At 36.2% G+C, this 24,149-nt stretch overlaps 1 protein-coding gene across 2 annotated transcripts in view; it reads left to right on the top strand.

The window, feature by feature from the left end:
- jus (julius seizure) overlaps window positions 1–24,149 on the top strand; it is a 469,463-nt gene that overhangs the window by 361,141 nt on the left and 84,173 nt on the right. For both annotated transcript variants that reach the window (XM_069830648.1, XM_069830658.1), the window contains exon 2: window positions 2,110–2,265. In XM_069830648.1, the coding sequence (XP_069686749.1) occupies window positions 2,110–2,265 (156 nt within the window). The remainder of the gene's footprint in view (window positions 1–2,109; window positions 2,266–24,149) is intronic.

Below are 24,149 nucleotides of genomic sequence, written 5' to 3'. Positions count from 1 at the left end.
AACTCGAATCCCTGGTATTACATGAGTGGATATTTGATAATGTCTTGCGTGGTGCGAAATCGAGCTGAGAGATATTTATCGGTAAGTGGCAGCTTTCCGTCCGCAAGAGACCTATTCATCAATCACAGGAATCCCACAGAATTTAATAACGAAACCAAACTCTCGTTGCCCCGTCCACCGAAACAAAAACGACACGGAAATAAATACATATTTAACTAATCACTGTTATGAGGGACAGGATTAATCAATTCGTATTTTAACGCTTCGATACACAAACCTGTTTAAATAATGTGTTTACAGTGAACGTATATTTGTACTGTACTGTTCGACGTTTACCGATCAGTTACAGTTTATTAATCGACTCTTCTGCATTCTCCTTCCCTTATACCTTTCCTACTTATATTTTTAATTTATTCCTCCTTGCATTTTGTCTTCTATATTATTTTACTTCTATTTATTCATGTATTTTTCTTTATATCTACCTATCCACGTCGGCCTGGGTGGCGTAGTCGGTAGAGTGCTGGGCTTCTGTGCCCGAGGTTGCGGGTTCGATCCCGGCCCGGATCGAAAGCATTTAAGTATTCTAAAATGAGACAGGTTTAAGGCCCATTCACAATAAAAATTAAACGTAACGTAAGCGTTAACTTAAGAATGTAACGGTAAAATCACATCATTCATGATGGGGACATAAACATAACCGTAAAGATACTTAATAACCATGGAAACATAACATAACAACGACATCTCCTCATATTCTGACATAGCTATACTTCAGCGCTCCACGATTGTGTACTGTTTGCAAATCACGTAAGCATAAGCATGAAAGTTTGGAATTCGCAAACTTTCATGTTAACGTCTAACGGCAATGTTAATGTCAGTGTTTATGAGAACCATTGCGAGTGATCCCATTTGGTAACCTGGCCGCAAACTTGTGTGTTTATGTTACGGTTATGTTTAATTTTCATTGTGAATGGGCCTTTATGTCAGTAGATTTACTGTATTCTTAGTGCCAATTTTAAGAATTTTAGAGCCTATTTTAGGTGCCCGAAAGATAACTTAAAAACCTAAAAAATCCCAGGTCTTGTAGAAATATATTTTGTTAATGAAGTTGGACTCCTAACTGATTAATTAGCGGTAGTTTTTTATTTTATTGGGTTATTTTACGACGCTATATCAACATCTAGGTTATTTAGCGTCTGAATGAAATGAAGGTGATAATGCCAGTGAAATGAGTCCTGGGTCCAGCACCGAAAGCTACCCAGCATTGGCCCGTATTGGGTTGAGGGAAAACCCCGGAAAAAACCTCAACCAGGTAACTTTCCCCGACCGGGATTCGAACCCGGGCCACCTGGTTACTCCACAGGTGTGGACAATTACCGGTACTTATAAACTATCTTATTGCCGTGTTAATTTTCCAATTAGCTACAAGAACACTAGACTTTAAAATATGTGCCTTGGATGAACGAAGAAGTTTCCTATTGTGTTAAAAATAATATACCGGTACGTTAATTTGAAATATATTTTGTTAATGAAGTTGGGCTCCTACTTGATTAATTACCGGTACTTATAAACTATTTTATTTCCGTGTTAATTTTCCAATTAGCTACAAAAACACTAGACTTTAAAATATATGCCTTGGATGAACGAAGAAGTGTCCTATTGTGTTAAAAATAATATACCGGTACGTTAATTTGAAATATATTTTGTTAATGAAGTTGGGCTCCTACTTGATTAATTACCGGTACTTATAAACTATTTTATTGCCGTGTTAATTTTCCAATTAGCTACAAGAACACTAGACTTTAAAATATGTGCCTTGGATGAACGAAGAAGTTTCCTATTGTGTTAAAAATAATATACCGGTACGTTAATTTGAAATATATTTTGTTAATGAAGTTGGACTCCTACTTGATTAATTACCGGTACTTATAAACTATTTTAGTGCCGTGTTAATTTTCCAATTAGCTACAAGAACACTAGACTTTAAAATATATGTCTTGATCCTAGATAGTAAGTGGATGAACGAAGAAGTTTCCTATTGTGTTAAAAATAATATACCGGTACGTTAATTACTAAGAAGTTGTTAAATATTTCATTTTCTGTCCACAGCTACCATCCCGCGAGGCAACAAGAAATTGGGTGACAAATGCAATGATACCTCAGAATGTGGCTTCGATGGTGCCGTGTGCTCAGGAGACAAAAAAGCGACTTGCCAGTGCCAGCAGGACCTGCCAGCCACCAACCACATCGACAAGTGTGGCAAAAGTAAGTATCCACATCGTGGAAAACAAACTGTACTATGTTTCTGTGGAAGGCAAAAAGAATGCATGCAATTCAGACCCAACTCTCTGTCATTAATAGTGAGTGAATGGGCGTGTAAATGTGTGAATGGATTGCAGGTAGATATGAACGAATGGATGAATCGGTAGACAGATGTGTGAATGTGGTAACGGTTGTTGTTAATTTACGCCTTTCTTCAATTATCATAAAGGCTTCCATTGATAAGGAAGCCTATATGGCGATAATGGAGCAGTGATTAAATTGTAATGGCGGAGGAATTCCATGTACTTAACAAAGCTTGTCTCAGAACTATTTTTGAATCATAAATCTCGCAGGATATTACCGAAATTGATCCTCAGTCCACTGTAATTAATGATAAACCGTCAGTTGACTAAGTTAGATTCAACTCAATATGAGAAAGAGAAGATGGCGAAAAGGAGAGAAAATCCACAAGAATCTTATCTACTTGAAGAGGTCACTGGAATGACATGTACTAGAGATAAACAAAACTAACTGCCGCTCTCGCTCGCTGTGTTCGTTGCATTTGTCTTTCGAGTCTCGGCTCGTCATTCTCGTGCGCTTCAAGTCTCGCTCATCATTCTCGAAATAGCATTTGGTCGCCGTGGTAAGATTTCGTAACTTTGAATAACATACATCATTGAAATAAATAACATTATAAATGTTTAAATAAGACAAAAAGACAAAACAGAACAGTATCTTAGTTATCAAAATGTTCTGGTTCTATTATATGATATTACCTATGGTTATATAAATAGAAAAAAAAAGATTCTCAAATAAATTTGCATTTGAAACATAAAACATGACGTTAATATCTTTTTACTTGAGATTGCACACTTTATCACAAACATATGAAAAGGAAATCCCTAGCCTTTTAATAAAGCTCTAGTAATTAAATAAAGATTGGGGAACATATTATTATACACTGAAAGGTAACGATGATGTTTCAAAAAGGCTACTTGATTGTTTATACATAAATAACAGTTGCCAAAGTAGATTAAAGTTGTCAGATATAAACAACTGTGGCGATTCAAGGCTGTTTTACGTTCGGGACTTCGGGAGTGATCAATCTCGGAGTCTCGAAACACTCACAAGCAGTCTTTACGTCAACGACGCGACGTTTAGAACATTGTCGTGCTTTGCGGTCGCTGTTAGTCTTGCTTTCTCGATCGTTGTTCATCTCTACGTACTATATGAGCTCCAAGTCAAATCCATTTGTCCCTGCCAAATGATTTCGTGATCTATTCAAATTTCAATGAGGTGATTATTGGCATTCTAATCCGCCTTATTAATGATCATAAAGCGAAACATCAGTTGATTTTCTTTCTCTGCACAGCACACTTTCACTAACCAAACCGGAAGGCCCACAAGCAGCACTTATTGAAGACTTTTGAGGTGCTACCAAATACCTTACTATAATGATACCGGACAGCTAGCAGTTCTGCGCGCGAACGACACTGGTGCTGCTACCTAGGCGGCCGGTGTGGAGATACTCGTGAAACAAGCTGTAATCAACTGCAATGTATATTGTTGCTGGGCTAGTAGTTAATAGTTTTATTAATTAGTGTTGTGTTAAAATGTCAGGTGTATATGTGCTGTTTATAATTGCTACAATTACAGCATTACAAACTGCTCCAAATCGTACTTTCGATTGTCGAGGGATCATAAAACGTGAGTCAACAACATTCTTTAGTAGGCTTAATTCCTTCGTCTTTGTGTTGATAGAAAAATAAAAAATTATCTTTTTTATTTAGACCTAATAAATGAATAGAAGTTAAAATGTACGGTATTGGAAATTTTAAGGTTTTATCAAATTAAGTTTTATTGTTGTTCACATGTACTTACTAATCATTACAAGCATCACATTACTATCAATTTTATCTTTGCAGTTGTCAGCAATGCGTATATAAAGCATTATTTTAAATTCATTAATTGATTTTGTCTCACTAAACCAAAGAAAAAATATGTAACAATTAGGGAAAGTAATATGAAGTATGCAATATTTCTCATAATATGCAGCGTTGATATTAATAATTTTACATTAAATACTATTCAAAATTTCTTAAGTGTTTGATATATTATTCCACATTAGTAAGTCACGTTTTAAACACTAGTCCGAATCCCGCTATGTTAATATTTGTATTTGTGGACGTAATTCCACGCCGCTCCGCTAGATGTCAAGTCCGCGATATTTCGCACTCACATCAATGCTGCTAGTATACAGCTGTCCAGTATTAGTAAGGTATTTGGTGCTACAAAAGCCTTAAAAAAACTTTTATCACCATTACTCTAATCATAAAAATACGATAATTTGGACCATTCAGTTTCAATACTTCTGAGGATTATGAGCCAGTATTGGCAGGTCACGTGATCAGCAGGGAGGAAGACCAATATTTAACCCTTAAATTGGCAAAGATTCACTTCTCACACACAACCTTGTCGGACTGTAAAGAAAACAACTATCGCAATGTCCATATTTTATATGTTGTACAATATTACAGTATTGTAAAATTTTAATTTTCCTACCAATTTTTTTTCTATTGTTCTATTAAAATTATAGCATATAACCTATTAACCTGTTGTATCCTATAGGATACTTTGTCAATTTAAGGGTTAAGAAAAACTTTCATGCCGAGAATCAGACACAGATTCTCTGGATTAGTAGCTAGTCTTACCGCTTTAGCCACAGCAAAACGTTTTAGGCACATTGCAGTTCCATGTCTTTATGGTCAATATACTGATGCTGGTTTGCAAGAAAACAGACCTATAAATAATGTATTCCTCCCTTAGTTAATGTACCTTTAAAGTTAATAGATTGTCGGGTTGCAGTAGAGACATTTAACGGGCCACTAGTTATTGGATCGTTAACCAAGCATCTTTGGATTTCACAAGTGACGTAACAGTAACATCGGCTGCTAGACTGATGTGACGCATAGCTTTAGTGTTGTCAAAATTTGCAATAATACGGACCAGAAAGAAAGCAGGAACAGAAGTTTTAGTGAGAAGTGAAATTAGAAATAGTGCATGAATGCATTGATTTTATAGAAAATAAAAAGACAGACTACAGAGCACATAACCTCTTCGTCAGACGATGAACTACAGTCTGTAGTAAAGAAATAAATAATAACTTCGCTATTCGATGAATGAATGAATGGATGAATGAACTATATATAAGTAAATAAATAAGTAGTCAAATTAACGTATATCAATGTCTAAGAAGAGATAACTCGTATCTACAAAAATGTCATTTAGTTGAACTATATTATTATTATTATTATTATTATTATTATTATTATTATTATTATTATTATTTAGATTAACTATATTATTATTGTGTTCACAAAATTGGATAATGTACTAATATTTTTTCTCGAGTACAAGATCCATATTTTGAGAAAATAATATTTCTAAAACATTTTTTTTTAATTTACCTGCAAATTTACAGATACGAGGTATCACTTCTTTGCCATTGATATGCAATATTATTTTAATATCGTATATATATATATATATATATATATATATATGTATATATATACATGTGCCTGAATCTCATACAGGTAACATTATGATGAATCAAAATATATAAACTACTCGCCAATAAAAAAAATATACGTAATGTGGCTGTCTAACGGAGGAATAAATAGCATTATAGGAGGAAAATCAGATCTCTAAGTTAGTGAATCCTTTAACGGACCAATGGCACTAAAGATGTTTCTTGCAACGCGTCTTTCGAAGTTATCGGTCCGTTAGCGGCTAACGAAAGAATAAATGTGTTCTTGCAAGCCACCATTAATCTCTTTAAATACGCACAGTTTAAGTTACTACTTATACATAAAAAATATACAAAAATTCCTAAGTATGGTACCCCAGCGAATAGGGATTATAAAGAATGGACACTTCGCGTCGGTACCTTTGATGTAGCCGGACTGATTTCAATGACCTTCAAGCCAGCTAAAGCGTTAGATTCTGCTTTCTCCCTGGAGTTGGCGCTGACATCACACCAGCTAGCAGTCGACACAGCGGAAATATAACACATAACTTACAATTAATATATCTAAGTACATTATGTACTCAAATAAAATAAATTGGATCCATAAAATAATAAATCCTTCATTAACTGTAATGTCTAGACTCTAGAGTTCCTTTATAATGAGAGTTAAGACGTTGACCCCAACAACAATTAAAATATGTAATGATTTGATAGCGCTGAAAATGGAAAAACAAAACTCTTACGAGAAGTAAAACCATATACCTATATTATATTATTATACAAATATTAAACGAATTCGATACTTAATTTTATAATATATTATATTATTTTATAATATAATGTATTATATCTTAAATATAAAATATTATTATTACAACTAGTTTGTCACTGAGAAATAAGGAAAAGCTGTTAACTTGAATTTATTTGAAGCAAAGCGTTACTGGATTATGCAATAAGGTAGGCGATGTTTGGATCCTGTGTCTCAACATTATTCTCAATTATTATCTTAGCGTATGCACAATTACACTACCTTTAGCGCTTGAAAGTGGAACTAACCGCTGGCGCACTGAGAAACAAAACACAGGAAAATTTGCAGTGTCCATTCTTTATAATCCCTATTAGCTGGGTACCCCTGTTCACTCCGAAGTTTCATTTTTAATATCCCATGCGTTCAATAATTTCCATCGGTATAGCGGTTATCTTATAATAGCGTAATTAAACATTTTCGATACTAAACTGACTTTACTAGTTGTGTAATTCGAAAGCTAAGATTATTTCAGTTCTGATAATCGAATGGGGACTTTGTGAAAAATGTGGAATATTCGTCTACGAGTGCTAAAATTAAGCTTTCAGAATGCCTAACCCGTTAACTAATAGTCAAAAGCTTTGGAGCACTGGAGCAGAAACTACTGCTCTTAGCACAAACAAATCAATATGACTTCACTATGTAAGATAGAGATAAAACAACTTTCGTGGCAGATTTCCAAGAAGCTGCCCGTAACGCCTCCCTTCGAGAATGACCTTGAAGGAAGTCAGATCAAATTTAAACCAAGGCCTGGCGAGCGAATGTCGGTTATACTTTTGTGCTTTGATACCTCATCAGTCACGAAACTTGATATGTGTAGGGAAATATCGTCCATTTGAATTAAATTCAACATCAACTTTAACAGTAAGTTCGTCCTCGTCACCATCATCACTATCGTTCATTAATATTATATCACGTGGTTCGAATCGAAAGAAGATAAAGAGAGAGAAAAATGCTGCAAGATATGGAAGGGCGCGTCCTTGCAGTGGATTTGGGGCTGTAATAAAGAATTGCGAGCTCCAAGCCGGTAGATCATTTTTGTCTAGCTCCGCTTGCAGCAGCGAAGGAACCTAGAAATTTTTTAAAGAAAAAAAAAGCAGGAAATAGACGTAACCTAATAGGTACCACTCTGGAAGGGAAGAAATATCACAGGTCATCATTTGAATCATGATTTAAGAGGGTTATGTATAGCTTACAGCAGTAAAATTTTTGGAAATATTCAACATTTTTTCTCCATTACTGTATATTGTACAATAGTGAAAATTGGTATGTGTAAAACACCGTCCTTCTGCTATATGGAAAAATATTTTTACGATTAAAAAGAATATTTATACATTTTTTAATTCAAAATGATGGCAGTTTACTGTGCAGAATGAAGCGTTTCCTTCATAACGCATAAACTTGTTAATTTTTTCATCTTCTCTCTCTTTTATTTTATTGCTGAAACTCATGTTTACAATATCATGCTCTTTCAACTACATTCCTTAATAAATAATATTTTTTTTTATTTTGTGTTAGAAGAAAATACTGATATTTAATCATGTTTTTAAATGAATTTATTTTTATCAGACAATCTATCAAAGATAAAGAAGTGATCTTGAATCATATTGTATATGAAGAGTCCACTGCAAGAATGATGGATGTCATTTGGAATAAATTTTGCAGGAGAAGCAATTCAAAGTTTGAAATGCTTAGCTCTCAAAGCTTAACTGTGATTTTCCGATCATTACTGGACAATGACTATCAGTGGTAATGCCATAAAACTCTCTGTGTACATTCTATATGTATTAAGCTATGTCTTGGTTCATTTTCGACAAGAAAGTGACATCCATCATTCTTGCAGTGGACTCTTCATATATGACATGCATAAATGCAAACAAAAAATTTCATCACAGAATGTTGGATAGTTTTTAGGGCCGTATTCATAGACATTTTTAGTGCGGGTTTTCAGTGGATTATCAGCGTTTTTCGTATTCATAAACCAGTGTTAGCGATAGGATATGATTTGAATTCTGTACTAGTAACCAGTGGATAGCCGGGGCTAGCTTAGTACGCTCGTAGCGCGTGCTGCGAAATGTCTATGAATAGCACCCTTAGTTATCTGGGAAACGCTTCATCACTGTACAGTGAACTGAATTTTGAAAGAAAATGTAAATAATTTTTTTTAAATCGTAAAAATATTTTTTTTCATATACAAGAAGGACAGTGTTTTACACATACTAATTTTCATTATTTTACAAGATACAGTAATGGAGGAAAAAATGTTGAATATTTCCAAAAGTTTACTGCTGGAAGCTGTACTTAATCCCTTAACAATAGCGGGACAGAGTCGACATTAAGTCGCGACGGAATTGAATCGAGCCTTTCTACTGAGCAATAAAATTAGTTCGTCCAAAAGTCCGTAAGACGGCACGCGAAAGAGAGCACAGATGTCTGAACGCATTAATTTTGAAAATGCCGAAACATATGACGAGGAGAATAACATGTAGGTCCGTGGCTTGTTTTAGGATTCGTTCCGACATTTGTCTTAGCGTCTTAGAAAACCACAAGCAGGATCAGATGTCCCAATTTAGGAGACTAGCCAATTAATTCTAAGGTGACTTCGATAAAATACAGCCCAGGCATGCTCACAAGCAGACGGTAGGGAAGTATCTGGTGCCCCCGAACCCTACGTAGCAAAGCAACCGCTGACTACTTGAACGAGACGACGTAGCTATCAATGGCGGAACCTTGGCTATAGGTTTGCCATGCACAATTTTTTTTTAAGGAACATACAGCAAGTATAAATAACTTCACGACAACAAATAATACTTTCAATCTTTAAAACTCAAACAGATGGTGTCCCAGTTAGATAACAAGGTAAGCCTAAATAACGAAAATGTACGGGTTTTTTATCTCGTAAAGAACTGTTTCAAATTATATAAGTTAAATCTGTTTATAAAATAAATTAATGTACCTAACACTCACTGGAACATAGATGCCACTTTTTCATATTTATAAGTTTGTTGATTTATTTATTTTATTGAGTTATTTTACGACGCTGTATCAACATCTCAGGTTATTTAGCGTCTGAATGATATGAAGGTGATAATGCCGGTGAAATGAGTCCGGGGTCCAACGCCGAAAGTTACCCAGCATTTGCTCGGGAAAAACCCGGAAAAAACCTCAACCAGGTAACTTGCCCCGACCGGGATTCGAACCCGGGCCACCTGGTTTCGCGGCCAGACGCGCTGACCGTTACTCCACAGACGTGGACAAGTTTGTTGCTGTTAGGTTCATATATTGATAAGGAAAGACGGAGAAGACAAACAAGATGAAAATGCTTTAAATTTATTTTGTAGTTGGCTTTCAATGTCGCCCCCCCTCTCATTTCTTCTACTTTCCTTATCACAGTACATCGAGAGAGACATATTTTCAAATGACTAATTTTTCGGGACAAATTTCTTTCGCTGCAACAATGAGACACTTCTTAATAAACTCGCCCTCAGATAACTAGCTCTGGCAATGTTTTCTATCGATACTGTATCAGAACGCGTGTCAGCATTCTCAGATTTCAGATCTTCTAACTTCGCTTATTATTATTATTATTATTATTATTATTATTATTATTATTATTATTATTATTATTATTATTATTATTATTATTGTATTATATGTACATTTATAGCGATTATTATCACCACTAAGTCATCAATGTTTCTATTTACGATGTAACATTTAACAATAGCAGTAGCAAAAACAACAGTATTCCGGAGTATACTATCACAGAAAACTGATAAATTACAACAATATTAATAATGTTCAGAGATAATAAATCACTGGGGATAATAGGACTACACTTACCAGACAAAATGTGACTTTCGTAATCACGATTATGCAGTCTAAAACGCCATTTAATGTTGAAACTGGAGAACTTTTTAATTAATGCCTTACATATTAGGCACCTGATCCCATACACTCCTTCCTGCACACAAAAATATCGCATTTCCCACTCATTATGAAAATTGTGCCGAGATCGACTTGCCATGATGAATCCAGCACTGAATGTTTATGATGTTCTCCTACTGTTCGCTACGAACAACTGCACTGGCTGCGCTGCGAAGTGGTGGGAGAAAAGAAGGGGTGGTGTTTGTGAGTCATTCGAGTCAACAGTGAGCAACCCTGATATAGCCGATCGACCCTAAGGGCATGATGTGGGAAGGATGTATAGGCCTATTCTAAACAGGGTGATATGTATGGTTGGGGCGAGACAAGTTTGCTATCCTCACTGTGAGTATAGATCAGGCCTGCACAAGGTTTGCGCTCTCCGAGCCGGCTCACAGCTCATGAGCGGAATGCGGATATTAGCTGCGCTCTGTATAAGGGTGGACTGGAAGAAGGGGTGATCTCGTACAAAATATAAAAGGGAAGTAGTATTACGAGTGCTTATGAAATGAATTCTCGTTTAGTGTTTGCAAAACTATCTTGGACTATTATTAATTAATAAAGAAATATTTATTTTACAGAAGTAATAGAAATTATATAGCTACTTAAATGTACAATATCATTTTGTTATATTTTTATTTATCAGTACATGAAAACGAGGTTTTATGCTGTTGGCAGCTGAAAGGAACAGTAGCCTACTGATCATAATGAAACATCAGTTACAGATGTTCGATGTCTGCCTTTATTAAAGATGATTATAGAAAACAGTTGCTCACAAATATAAATGTTGAGCTAAACATAGCAATCATTTTCACAGCCAGCCTGTGTAGTCGTAGTTATTATTGCTAATGTTTAGTCTTGTAAAACTCAATCAGGCTAGTAGTATTATTCAAACGATCTTTATCCCTTAGGTCACATTGAAGATCAATAAGTTCGAACTGTAAATCGTTAAATGTTAAATGTAGGTTTCTCGTTAAATGTTACGTTCCGTCTTTTAGATTCCTCCATACTGTACTGTAGCAGTAAATAAGCAACGTGAAACAGTTACTGAGAATAGGCCTACATACTGCACTCCACTAGATAGCTGAGTGGTCGTTTCCCTCTCCTCTACCTATATCAAGTCTATGTCATTCTGACGTATCTTCCTCTCCGTTTCGGCGAGCGGTAAACACCAAGAAACTCGAATAGGCAATAGCTGCTTGCCGCTTTCCAAGTCATTCTCTATGCTGTATTCCGGGTCGCTCAAGTGGTTCGTTTCGACGAACAAATTTATGTTTGTAAAGTGCTTTAGGGGACTTCTTTTCTCTAAATAAAGATAGTTTAACATTTATAGACGTAATTTGTATTCTTTCACGTGTGATAGGAGATTTTCTAGACATACTTCTGGCAATTACATTTCATATGGTGAAGTATCAAATTAATTGGGATATAACAAAGCTCTCACATTCCACATTGAAAAATAGTTTTTAGTGGGAAAGAAAGCTTTCTCAGTGAATAAATGGTATATCCCAACTGTGTGGGCTCCTGTTTGCGTTCATGGCACTGTAGTCATTATGATGGCGTTCATTATTTTACTGGACAAAACAAAAATGTTCGTATTGTTGCTCTTTGAATTTGCTTGGTAAAAATGAAAAATTTCGATTCAATAATACATAGATTTAACGTAGCAGGACATATAAGTAAAGAAAACTCATTATTATCCTATTTTTAAAATTTCCATATGCTCTGTTTAACTAAACAGTAGAAAAACAGACGATTTATTAATGATAAAGGATCAAGAATTTGCAGGTAAACTATAAGTACCATATGGTGAAGAATGTGTAGAACAGAGAAAAATTGAAGGGCTTAGTGGAAGAAGGGGGTATCCCTCAAAAGTATGTTTTTGAGATATTTAGCATTTTGTTAGATTCTCTGTAACTTAAGGAAAATAATAAGAATCACAAAGTCTTTTGGGTAATGTGTTAGATAGGTATTGCACTAACTTTCTGCAAATGTAGAGCATAATATCTTGATTATTATTATTATTATTATTATTATTATTATTATTATTATTATTATTATTATAGGAAAATTTCACTTACGATAAACTATTTTTTACAACAAAGAAAGAAACAAACTTTGAAAGACATTAATCAAAAGATACTTAAATAAGATTCATTTGTTTGTTTGTTTGTTGAGTCAACTGTCTGAAGACAGGTCTGAACCTCATTAGTGATACCAACAAGGCACCACTTATGAGGCAACTAGATCAGGAGGTAATGGGTTATGATCATTGTTCTCTATTTCACATCCATTATCTGATTTCAAATTTAAATAAAAGTTGTGATGAATTGGAGGTATGAACTTTAATATGGACGATATGTCAGGACGCTAAGCAGCTTTGATGGGCATTCCATTGGGGTTCTTTGGTTCCATAACTGTGCCTGCTATACAGGGTGTTAAAAATATCCAATATTTTAGGAGGTGCTAGTATGCATCAAAAGAAGTAAATAATGTCTAATAAATATGGGTCCTACAACACATAGCCTACTTTCAGAGATCTGAACACTTCTTCATAGGAGGTGCTTAATCTGACATCCATTCATGGCAATGCATTCCTCTGCCCTTTGGCGTAAGGAATCACACACTCTTGAAATTGACCTGGTTCCCTCATGTGTCCCCATAACCAAAAGTCCAGGGGATTTAGGTTTGGGGAACGAGCAGGCCAAAGTGTGGGGCTTCCCCGACCATTGCAGTGGTCCTGAAATGTCAATGTCAGGTGTTCACACACATTGCGGAGAAAATGTGCTGGTGCGCCATCGTGTATGAACCACATCTGTGTCCCCATAACCAAAAGTCTAGGGGATTTAGGTTTGGGGAACGAGCAGGCCAAGGTGTGGGGCTTCCCCGACCATTGCAGTGGTCCTGAAATGTCAACGTCAGGTGTTCACGCACATTGCGGAGAAAATGTGCTGGTGCGCCATCATATATGAACCACATCTGTGTACCCATAACCAAAAGTCTAGGGGATTTAGGTTTGGGGAACGAGTAGGCCAAAGTGTGGGGCTTCCCCGACCATTGCAGTGGTCCTGAAATGTCAACGTCAGGTGTTCACGCACATTGTGGAGAAAATGTGTTGGTGCGCCATCGTGTATGAACCACATCTGTAGTCCTGCTGACATGACACATTCTCCAGCAAGGCTGGCAATAAGTTAATAAGAAAGTCCTAAAAGTCTCTGTGGTAGCACGTATGGCCCTATTAATCTTTCACCAAGAACGCCTGCCCATACTTTGATTGTAAATCGGTGCTGATGCCTCGTTTCTTCAACTGCGTGGGGATTTTCATCAGCCCACACATGCTGATTGCAAAAATGCACAACAGCATCTCTGCTGAACCCCGCTCATATCCGCAACCAGACTTTTGTTTTCAGTATTCCTTGCGACATATCATTATTCCGTGCCAAAGGTGTCAACTACGGTGTGATTTTCTGGTAGTCTGCTGTATTGTAGGACAGAGAAATGCATTGCCATGAATGGACGTCACATTGAGCACATATTATGAACAAGTGTTCAGATCTCAGAACGTATGTGTTGTAGGACCCATGTTTAGACATTATTTTCTTATTTTGATGCATACTATCACCTCCTAAAATATTAGACACTTTTTAACACCCTGTATTTGGTGGTTTTTCTTTCCCTGTTGTATGTTAGTGAATACTTTAGCAGACATTACTTTGTTTGTGCGTGTAATATATTCTTGTCCATTGTTTCGCGCCTTCTTTCTGCTGTTGTCTTTCCATTTTTTGGATTTCTTTTCCTCTTTTTGCTATTATTTGTCTTATTTTCACTATTTCGTCACTTACAAAAGCATTAGTACGGTCAACATCCGCCATGCTGCTTGGAAACTTATTGTATCAAAGCAGTTCTCCCATTGGTCAGTTAGGTAAACAGCTTGCCATTCAGAACCAAGGTTTCAAAGAACTGTGGGATACCTCCTTATTCCATTCAGAATTCTGATACAACTTACAAAGCCCTTTCATATGTTCATATTTATTTTAAAATGGGGCTTTCCCTTACTTAAATAGCACACTAAACTAACAGTAGATGAACTCAGCTTTCATAATATGGATTTAGTTCATTTTTTACCAAACTGTGGGATACCCCCTTATTCCACTAACCCCTTCAATTCTCACCAGCGCCGGGACTCTAACCCGGGTTTTCAGCTCTACGTGCTGACGCTTTATCCACTAAGCCACACCGGATTCTAGTTCTGATGCCGGATTGAATCCTTCTCAGTTTAATATAATATAATGTATTAATATTAATATATACCATGTTTAACAACCCTATTTTAAACAGTTCCTATAAGTTCATGTGTGTCAAAATCCTTCTGGTGTTGAAGATCTAAGTGCCGTCTGATATAATATTTTATATAAATCGCAACTGAACAATTGAGGCATTGAACTTAATTTTATTCATAATAACAAAATAGTTTTGTTCCCATGTTCCTTGGAAAGTAAAACGAAACCTACGCCATACTCCACCAATTTGCACACCACTGATTAGAACTCTATTTTATCGAATTCAACCTCTGCTTACTGTACGTACACATAGACAGGTAGAATATTTTTGGAGGCAGAAATGAAGTGCCTGCGGGGGAACTTATTGCCAATGCCTGGTCTAACGATTAGCCCCTTCATATTTCATTTTAATCTCGCACGTCAGCTGTGACGTAATATAAGATAATTGATAGGAAATATGTGAATGCAATTTCTTCAACTGCTTCTGTAGCTCCGTGGTTGGGGGCTTTTCGGATTTTAAGCAATGTCGCTGGTTCAAATCCTACCACTTCCAATGGTAAGTAGGTTTACAACGTAATAATAAAATTGTGTGTGATACTGGATGTACAGCTGAGATGCATAACATAAGACAGGAGACACACGAGAGACAAGAAAAAAGAGAACAATCTTTTAATCAAGCATCAAATATTTTGTCTTGTACCCGTATATAGTACGTCGCTGTATTCGCCCAACAACTGCTCAGATGGGCGAATCCAGAAATTCATATAGAGTGTTAGTTGGGAGGCCGGAGAGAAAAAGACCTTTGGGGAGGCCGAGACGTAGATGGGAGGATAATATTAAAATGGATTTGAGGGAGGTGGGGTATGATAATAGAGTGTGGATTAATCTTGTACAGGATAGGGACCGATGGTGGGCTTATGTGAGGGCGGCAATGAACCTGTGGGTTCCTTAAAAACCATTTGTAAGTAAGTACTGCTCAAGTCGAGTTCTACATATTCTAGATTTTTACTCTCACACATAGTGAGTACTGGTATTCACACGAAAAGGTCCCATGCAAGAAAGACTCATGATATGCCTGTGTAAAGGAAAGGATGGCCGAATTACCTACTTTAACAACAGTTTAGGTTTTTTATATTACTTTTTCCTAAAATGTTCTTTCAGAACGTCATTAGTAGGCTGTAGTCTGAGTTTTTCATTTGTTTGACAATAATAAAATAAACATATTTCCCGTCCAAGGCGAGTGAGGGCCCGGCGGTTCTACGAACTAAACTGTTTATCTGCTTCAGCTGTGAGTACACTGACGTTCAAAGGTATCTGACCCTATTAATCGATTGTGATCGATAATTTGTTGGTGTAATTGTGGTTTCTTGAGTTATTACCAGTGGCGTAGCGTCAATGTAAGCTAAAAAGCTTAGCTTCCCCAGTTAATAATAATTTCATAATAAACCGGCAGTTTATGGAGAAAATTATTTATTAATTTTAATAGCATTTTTATTTACGCGTTAAATATTGTGATGCGGCAGCTCAGGATGATTTGTGATGCAGCAGTAAACAAGAAGTCTGCACACACCAGCTTCCAAGCAAACTGGTTTCTTCTGTGTAATGCACCCCGCAGATTTTTCATCCCTTTCTAACTAAACTACCCTAGTCGCAAGGCAACAAGAAGCTAGCTTTAACATTTAAAATAAGTAGTTTCCGAGTTATCCCTTTTCGTGTTCAGTTGAAGTGTTAGTGTGCATTGTGGCTGATGTAATAAATAATGAGCGAAATAACAGTTCCTGACACTAATTTACTTGAATTTTTTTAGGACAATTTTATTATCAAGACTGACTTACGAACAAAAGTGTGATTTAAAAAACAAATGACCGACTCCCTTGCTGTCAATGAAGGACACAACCAAAAGACAGACGCATACTTACGTAATGATACTAATATTGTGATTTCTCTAAGTATGACAGGGAGTGAGCTAATGGTATACGTATACGTGTCTAATTGTTAAGAGATATGTGTAAACCGTGAAATCATATTTTACTACGTATCATTTGAGATCATGCCTTATTGGTGTTACTTACGATGTTCCAACCAATCTTCGACTGCTGGCTTGAAATTGACTACTATTTATTTTAAGACTGTATTTTTGTAATACGTTTTCTCATATTGCATGAAAGACAACTTGAGTTAGCTTCCCCTGCTCAAAATTTCATGCTACGCCACTGGTTATTACTTCCCTGAATAGATGGCGAAAATAATAGTCCGTGTTACCAATCGTACATAAATATACCCACATTATAGAATCATTTTCTTCATCCCACTCTACTGATTGAAAAACAACACTGGGTTTAGCTGGAAACCGATGATGTTGTCTATGAGAATAATTTATGCTTACACTTTTCCCGACATATTTTTAACCGCCTCAATAATGGTGCCACCTTTTGAGAAATAGCGGAACTCTTCCAGAGTTTATCAGATTTTTATATATCTTTGGTTCTGACTTATCCCATGGTTGGAAAGTTCGTTTACACGATCATAAAATCGTAGGTCAGATATCTTGTAATGTCAGTGTACATTCGCGTGTAGCTAAGTATATCACCACAGTCTACTATATACAGTCACGAAGCTTGAGTTTTGAGGGTGCTAGAAACAATAGACTGTGACGGTACTATTTTGCATTGCCTGTAATGAGGCGATATTAGCGATCCTAGTGGTGAGCAACTACCTAATGTTTGCATATTTACTATGTATTGAGCTTCGCGACTGTATATACTAGACTGTGATATCACTATAGCCGCGACGCTGTTATTCCCGGCATGATTCCTCCTCTTTGCTTACGTCCCTAGATCATATATACCCCAGATAGATCGGCCTTATAGGCTCCGACGTTAACAACTTTTGTCAGGTTTACTACGCTGCCATTTAGTTGTTACATAAGGAGTCACGTCATAATTCCCATTTGAATTGCATTAGCGACTATACTGCCATCTCGTGTTCGTTTACAGCAGACGGTTGGCGATCCTGGCGGTTGTTCTCTTCAAATTGCAAACGATTTTAACATAGCGATGACCTCTTACGTCTTAGGAAGTGAAGGCTCTATAAAGTCTAGGTAGGTAGTATCGTTCGCTATTTTTGTTCTTTTGTTGCCGAGCTACCAGACGAGGAATCTATTTGCCACACCGTTAAACATTATCATGTCGTAGCTCATATAATAATAAATCAAACGCACTGTAATTCAGCAAATAATTGAGCTGCAAATAACGTACTCGTGTGCTTTCTGCGAACGCCAACGAAAGAGCCAAAATGGCGGGCGATTATATTAAGTATTTATCCAGCCTTAGGAAATGCATAACGTCTTCATCAGCTAATCACAAGACGCACACGTTTAAATGTAGCCGACCTGCAACGTGATTGGCTGCCAGAAATTAGAGCGACGGGACTATAATAATTATTAACCTTCAAATTTTATTTAGGCTATTAATATAATGATACAAGATATTTTTCTTATGCCCAAATTAAATATGATGCCATGAAATCTAGATAAATACGTTGCGATGTCGCATCATATGACGTTGCATTAGTATCTGGTGCTTCAGTTGCCTCCACTGTCTGACTGTATCGACTGCAGTATAATGATAATAATAATAATAATAATAATATTAATAATAATAAAAATAATAATCATCATAATCATAATAATAATAATAATAATAATGTTTTATTTTCGCTGGCAGAGTTAATAAATACAATACATATTTAAATTACGAATATTTACACTACACTTAAAAGGTTCTCCAGCAATAGTCTTCAGTTAAGTTTTAACGACTGGTAGACTACATATTTATTTAAATTTAGATAAACCTATAAGGTAAAGTAGTAACTTAATTTGAGCTAATTTCATTCAATCAATTATAATTAATTTGAGTTTTGAGATAGCTAGTAAAATGATGAAAATTAATTTAATATAAGCTTACTAGAACTATGTTACAGGGAGAAAAAAATATATGAATCTAAAATATATTTCTATAATGAGAATATTAATGTAATTGCCGTTAGAGGTTTTGTAAATCTATTTAGAGAAATTAATGATAAATAAGAATGGACAGATGTTAGTTTCATTATAAGTAATAAATATTAATCAGCAATTAATTTGTTAAGTAAGAATTTATGTAATTTTGACCTAAAATGAAGTTATTGTCCAACAACCCCTTACATCACTCGGTAGCGAGTTCCAATTTCTAGCAACTGAAACTGTATAAGATGATGAATATAAAGATGTCTTGTGGTAAGGTATAATGAGTAAATTGTTATGATGAGATCTTGTACTTAGCTGATGATATGCGGATAAATTTTGAAAACGAGAAGCCAAATAGATTGGGGTAGCGGTGCGCAGAATTTGAAATAAGAGAACAAGAGAATGCAGGGCTCGTCGATCGCTTAGCCTTAACCAAGACAGAGTTTGGAAAGACTGGGAAACATGATCATACTTACGAATATTACAAATATTTCGGACGCACGCATTATGAACACGTTGTAGCCTGCTGCTCAAATTTGCATTTAGGTTACTTAATATAATATCGCAGTAGTCGAAGTGTGGCATCACGAGTGTTTGTACAAGGATTAATTTTAATTTGTCAGGAAGAAAGTGCTTCAGTCGCTTTAATGAGTGAATAATAGAAACTATTTTTTAGAAGTGTGATTCACTTGTATATTCCATTCCAGGTGACAATCCATATAAATGCCAAGGTTCTTCACAGTCGAGCTGTATGGAATAGTAGTATTATTTACAATTATCGGTGGCAAATTTTGTTTGTCACACTTCGATCTTCGATGTTCTATTAAGATTGCCTGCGATTTACTTGCATTTAAATTAAGTCCGTGCGTTTTCGACCATATGGATATTGAATTCAAGTCATCATTAACTTTAGTTATAGCGTCATTTATGTAGTTAGGTCGGTTATGCAGATAGATTTGTATGTCGTCAGCATAAATATGGTGTCGGCAGCATGTTAGATTAGAAGAAATAATATGGTTAGTTCGTAAACAGAACAAGTGGCGCTCTCATCTGCCAGGCTCTCACTCGCCTTGGACGGGTAATACATAAGAAAAACAATAGCACAAAATGCATTTCCACTCGGATTATACATATTTTTGTGTTTCAGACAGAGAATTGACAACTTCCGTGTCCCGTGCAAGCAACCTTTCTTTATACGGCGTCCACTTGTCTCAGAATGTTGTCACATTAATTACTACAATTGCGACTCATGTCACCGTCCAGCGTCACTTGCCCTGTGATATCCGTTCACCGCCTGCGTCATTCGTTCTGCTGCTTTAAAATATTTACTAAGCCTGACGGACATACACAAATACTTTCATCACGCAATTATTCCCTTCAGCAGAACTTTTCCACTACGATCGCTACCGTGAGATTATGCAACAAAAACATATACTACGTACGATGAATTCTGTGCCTAATGACATTAGTTTTTCAACTTTACCGTTTAGTTATCTTCTGGGTTCAGCAACGAAATTGTCTGTTGGAATAACTCATTTATATCTGAAAAAGTTGCTGCATCAGAAAAAGTATGGAAGTTTAACACTGTAAGTGTTTAGTCTTTCCAATGTCGACGGCATTTGAACGTAAAAACAGATTTACAATGTACTAATAGCCTATATTTCTACAGGGACATTATTTTATTTTTACTTCAATTTTTATTGTACCCGAGTTTTTTAATGTACTTCACTCCCACCCCTTCTACCAATGAAGTTCAACCGTCCTCCACACAGATCGAAGACCGCATATACAGTCATAGTAACCTTACGGTCATAGTAAACAGTACGTTCCAAAAATATGTTCGTGTTTTCCAGTGACGAAACTGCTTTCAATATTCAATCATTTTCGCACAGGTACTGTCGTCCATTTGCCTACGTCGCATCCCGGTTTCCCCCACCTGCTTCTATTCCCCTCTCTGAAAAGGCTAGTGGCTGGGCTGTCTTAGCTCTTTTCTGAGAACATTAATTTCTGTTAGGAATTGGACGTCTACGTAATATTATACAACTGTTTAAAATAACTGAAATAAAAGGGCCTCGTTAAGTAAGTAACTGTCACTTGATTTCCTCCCTTTCTACGAACCTGCGACATAACCACTTGGACGGACAGTAGATAGCATGTGTGAGTAATTTTATCTTTTCGGATCGGGCAGAAGTGAAGATTGAATTTATAGAGTAGGTACAGAATTATTTCAACATGAGTTACTGATACGAAGTACGAACCTGGTAATTGGAATTAGGTACAATAATCTATAGTGCGATAATATGCACATTAGAACTGAAGCCTGTATCGAATGAATGGCTACCATTTTAAAAAATGTGTTTAAATATCCATATTATGATCATTTTTCAATTTAACTTCATTTTCTATAGTGTACGCTAATGTGCTGTAGACAGTACAATATACACTGCATAATGAATACGTCCGCATGGATAACTCAGTTAGTGAGTAAAAACACTAATAATGTACTGTATTTTGATTAAACAAACTTACTTACTTACTTACAAATGGCTTTTAAGGAACCCGAAGGTTCACTGCCGCCCTCACATAAGCCCGCCATTGGTCCCGATCCTGTGCAAGATTAATCCAGTCTCTATCATCATATCCCAACCTCCCTCAAATCCATTTTAATATTATCCTCCCATCTACGTCTCGGCCTCCCCAAAGGTCTTTTTCCCTCCGGTCTCCCAACTAACACTCTATATGCATTTCTGGATTCGCCCATAGGTGCTACATGCCCTGCCCATCGCAAATGTCTGGATTTAATGTTCCTAATTATATCAGGTGAAGAATACAATGCGTGCAGTTCTGTGTTGTGTAACTTTCTCCATTTAAACATCTAATGAAAATTATCAAACTCAAAATCGTGATATTTCGTAGTTTACGTAAATGGATGAACTACTTCTCTGCCCTCCTATACCTAGTAAAGTGATCTATTTGTATATTACGTCAGTATCATCGAACTCCAGTCGTGGAAGGGGGTAGCAAACGGTGTTTCCGGTTCTTAATCGTTAATCCAAAGGTTCAGCCAGGTTAATATTGGAAATGTTAGTAAAAATAAAATGATGTCCCTGTATAAAATAGGTAAATACTATAATTAATGCTATATACATTTATGAAATAGAAATAGTTTATCATCAGTTATTTTAGTATCGCAAAGAAATAAAAACAAATCTAGGATAGAGAACTTATAGGCGCTATCTGATACATGTTTATGAGAACCAAATACAGTACGTACGAACATAATATGGGATGGGCAAAATAAAACTAGCCCGCGGTAAATATATATGAAATACATGAATTTATATTTATAAGACTGACGCGGAAATGATCCTGACAATGCAGGAAACCGTGATTTCGATGGAACAATGGGTTGCTGTCACATGTCCGCGCATGCATATCTCCCGCATGCTCTGTCCCGAGCTTTTTTTTTTTATTATTATTTTCAAGAAATTGCTTACAACCCGTGTTTTTCGCTGTGTCATTACGTTTGAGTGTGTGAGTGAGAGGAGCAGACGTGTTTAGTGGCCAGTTGAATGCAACACAAAATGGTGCTCACGATAAAACAACGCGTGTTCATTGTCGAGTGTTAAGCGAAGCACAATTCATGGAAAAGGTGTGCGGAACTGTTTGTGCAAGAGTTTCAGACTGGACGTGTTTTGGCAAAACCTCCAGCAAAAGTTGCAATGCAAAGCTTAGTGGCAAAATGGCATGAAACGGGCTCTGTAGCGAATAAAAACCGTAACTATCCGAAAAGAGTCGTACACCAAAAAAAGATTGCTCGGGCCAGTTTTATTTTGCCCATTCTTATATCTTGAAAGCTTCTGAACGCTGAACGCTAGTGACCTGTTTGGTAACAGCGGAAGTGCGCGACCCAAGGAAAGAGTAGAAGGTACAATCAAGAAAACAAACATATAACACAAAATGAGAGAATTGAGATTCTCATGGAATGGTGATAGGATTTGCTGACAGGAGAGGTATGCACACTTTTTAAAGAAACTCGTTCAAATGGGCCACCTATTTCTCAGTCAACGTGTAGAAAGAAGTGAAATTCAGAGACCATGGACATATTTGATACATACAGTAGACTTTCCACTGACAACTTATGGTCACAGAGAAACCACATTCTGCTCTCCGTGAAGCATTAGATATCTCGGAAGCAACTGCCTGGAGAATATAATGCTAGATACTGTATATTCATTCGCGAAAAGCACATATACATACTACACTGATTTAGTCAAGAACGTTTTATTCGGGCTACATGAGGGTCACTGAACATCATGTTTTGGGAATCGTGTTTACGTAACATTGAATTGTGTTCACTGCGCGGCAAAGGGAAAAAACCATTTAGGAAACAGGTCGTTGCTTACGTTTATTGTAAATCAGTTTGTGGTTAAATTACACAACTACCAACTTTCATGCATAATGCGCGAGTCACTTGCAATTAACTCACGCAATTAACTTCCTCTACCGCATTGACACGGCAATCTCCGGGATTTACAGTAGAGATGTTCGAATACCGGTAACCTTCGTGTTTAATGTTATTTTTCCGTATAATAATAATATTATTATTATTATTATTATTATTATTATTATTATTATTATTACTGTATCTGTTATTTTACTCGTATTATTAAAATGAATATCCCCAACTAAATTCCTATCTCCGGCATTTCATCTCTCGTGGGTTGGCAAGTCTGGCATTACATGCAATGAGATGGTCAAAAATGACTTGTTTAGTTCCGTATTTCGCGAATATGGCTAAACGCTTGATTGCACTGTAACAGGGCAGCACAGCTGACGAACTTCCATAAAGTTCTGGAATTCGTATTCCGCAATATTAAATAGGAAAGCACATACGAATAATATCGATCTACAAATTCACTTGGGTAATAGCACTTTGTATATTCTATATATTAATAATTAAAATGCGTTTAAGGTACGTACACGTTGGAGAGACGATAAACGATAAAAGAAGCAGCGATGCTATATCAGAGAGAATTGAAGCATGCATTGTCATTGAGGTGTGCATATTGGAGTAACGATAAAAGCGACGAAAAAGAAAAATTCCATTTTCTTCGCTCTTGTCGTTCATATGATCTCTGAATAAGGTAATATTAATCTGTATAATGACCGGTGGTTATCAATATATCCGAATATTAATCTATTTATTATTATTTCGGCATATTAAATTAATTATCATAGATATTGACAAATTGATCAGTTGTGTATTTATTCGTGATACGTTATGTGATCACAAGAACCAATCACAACACAATGAATTTATACTATCTTTGGGATGAGAAA

This window comes from Periplaneta americana, chromosome 1, assembly GCF_040183065.1.
Source record: "Periplaneta americana isolate PAMFEO1 chromosome 1, P.americana_PAMFEO1_priV1, whole genome shotgun sequence".
NCBI classification, from domain to species: Eukaryota; Metazoa; Arthropoda; class Insecta; order Blattodea; family Blattidae; genus Periplaneta; species Periplaneta americana.
Note: the sequence above shows the minus strand (reverse complement) of the source record. Positions and strands in the feature narration are given on the sequence as shown.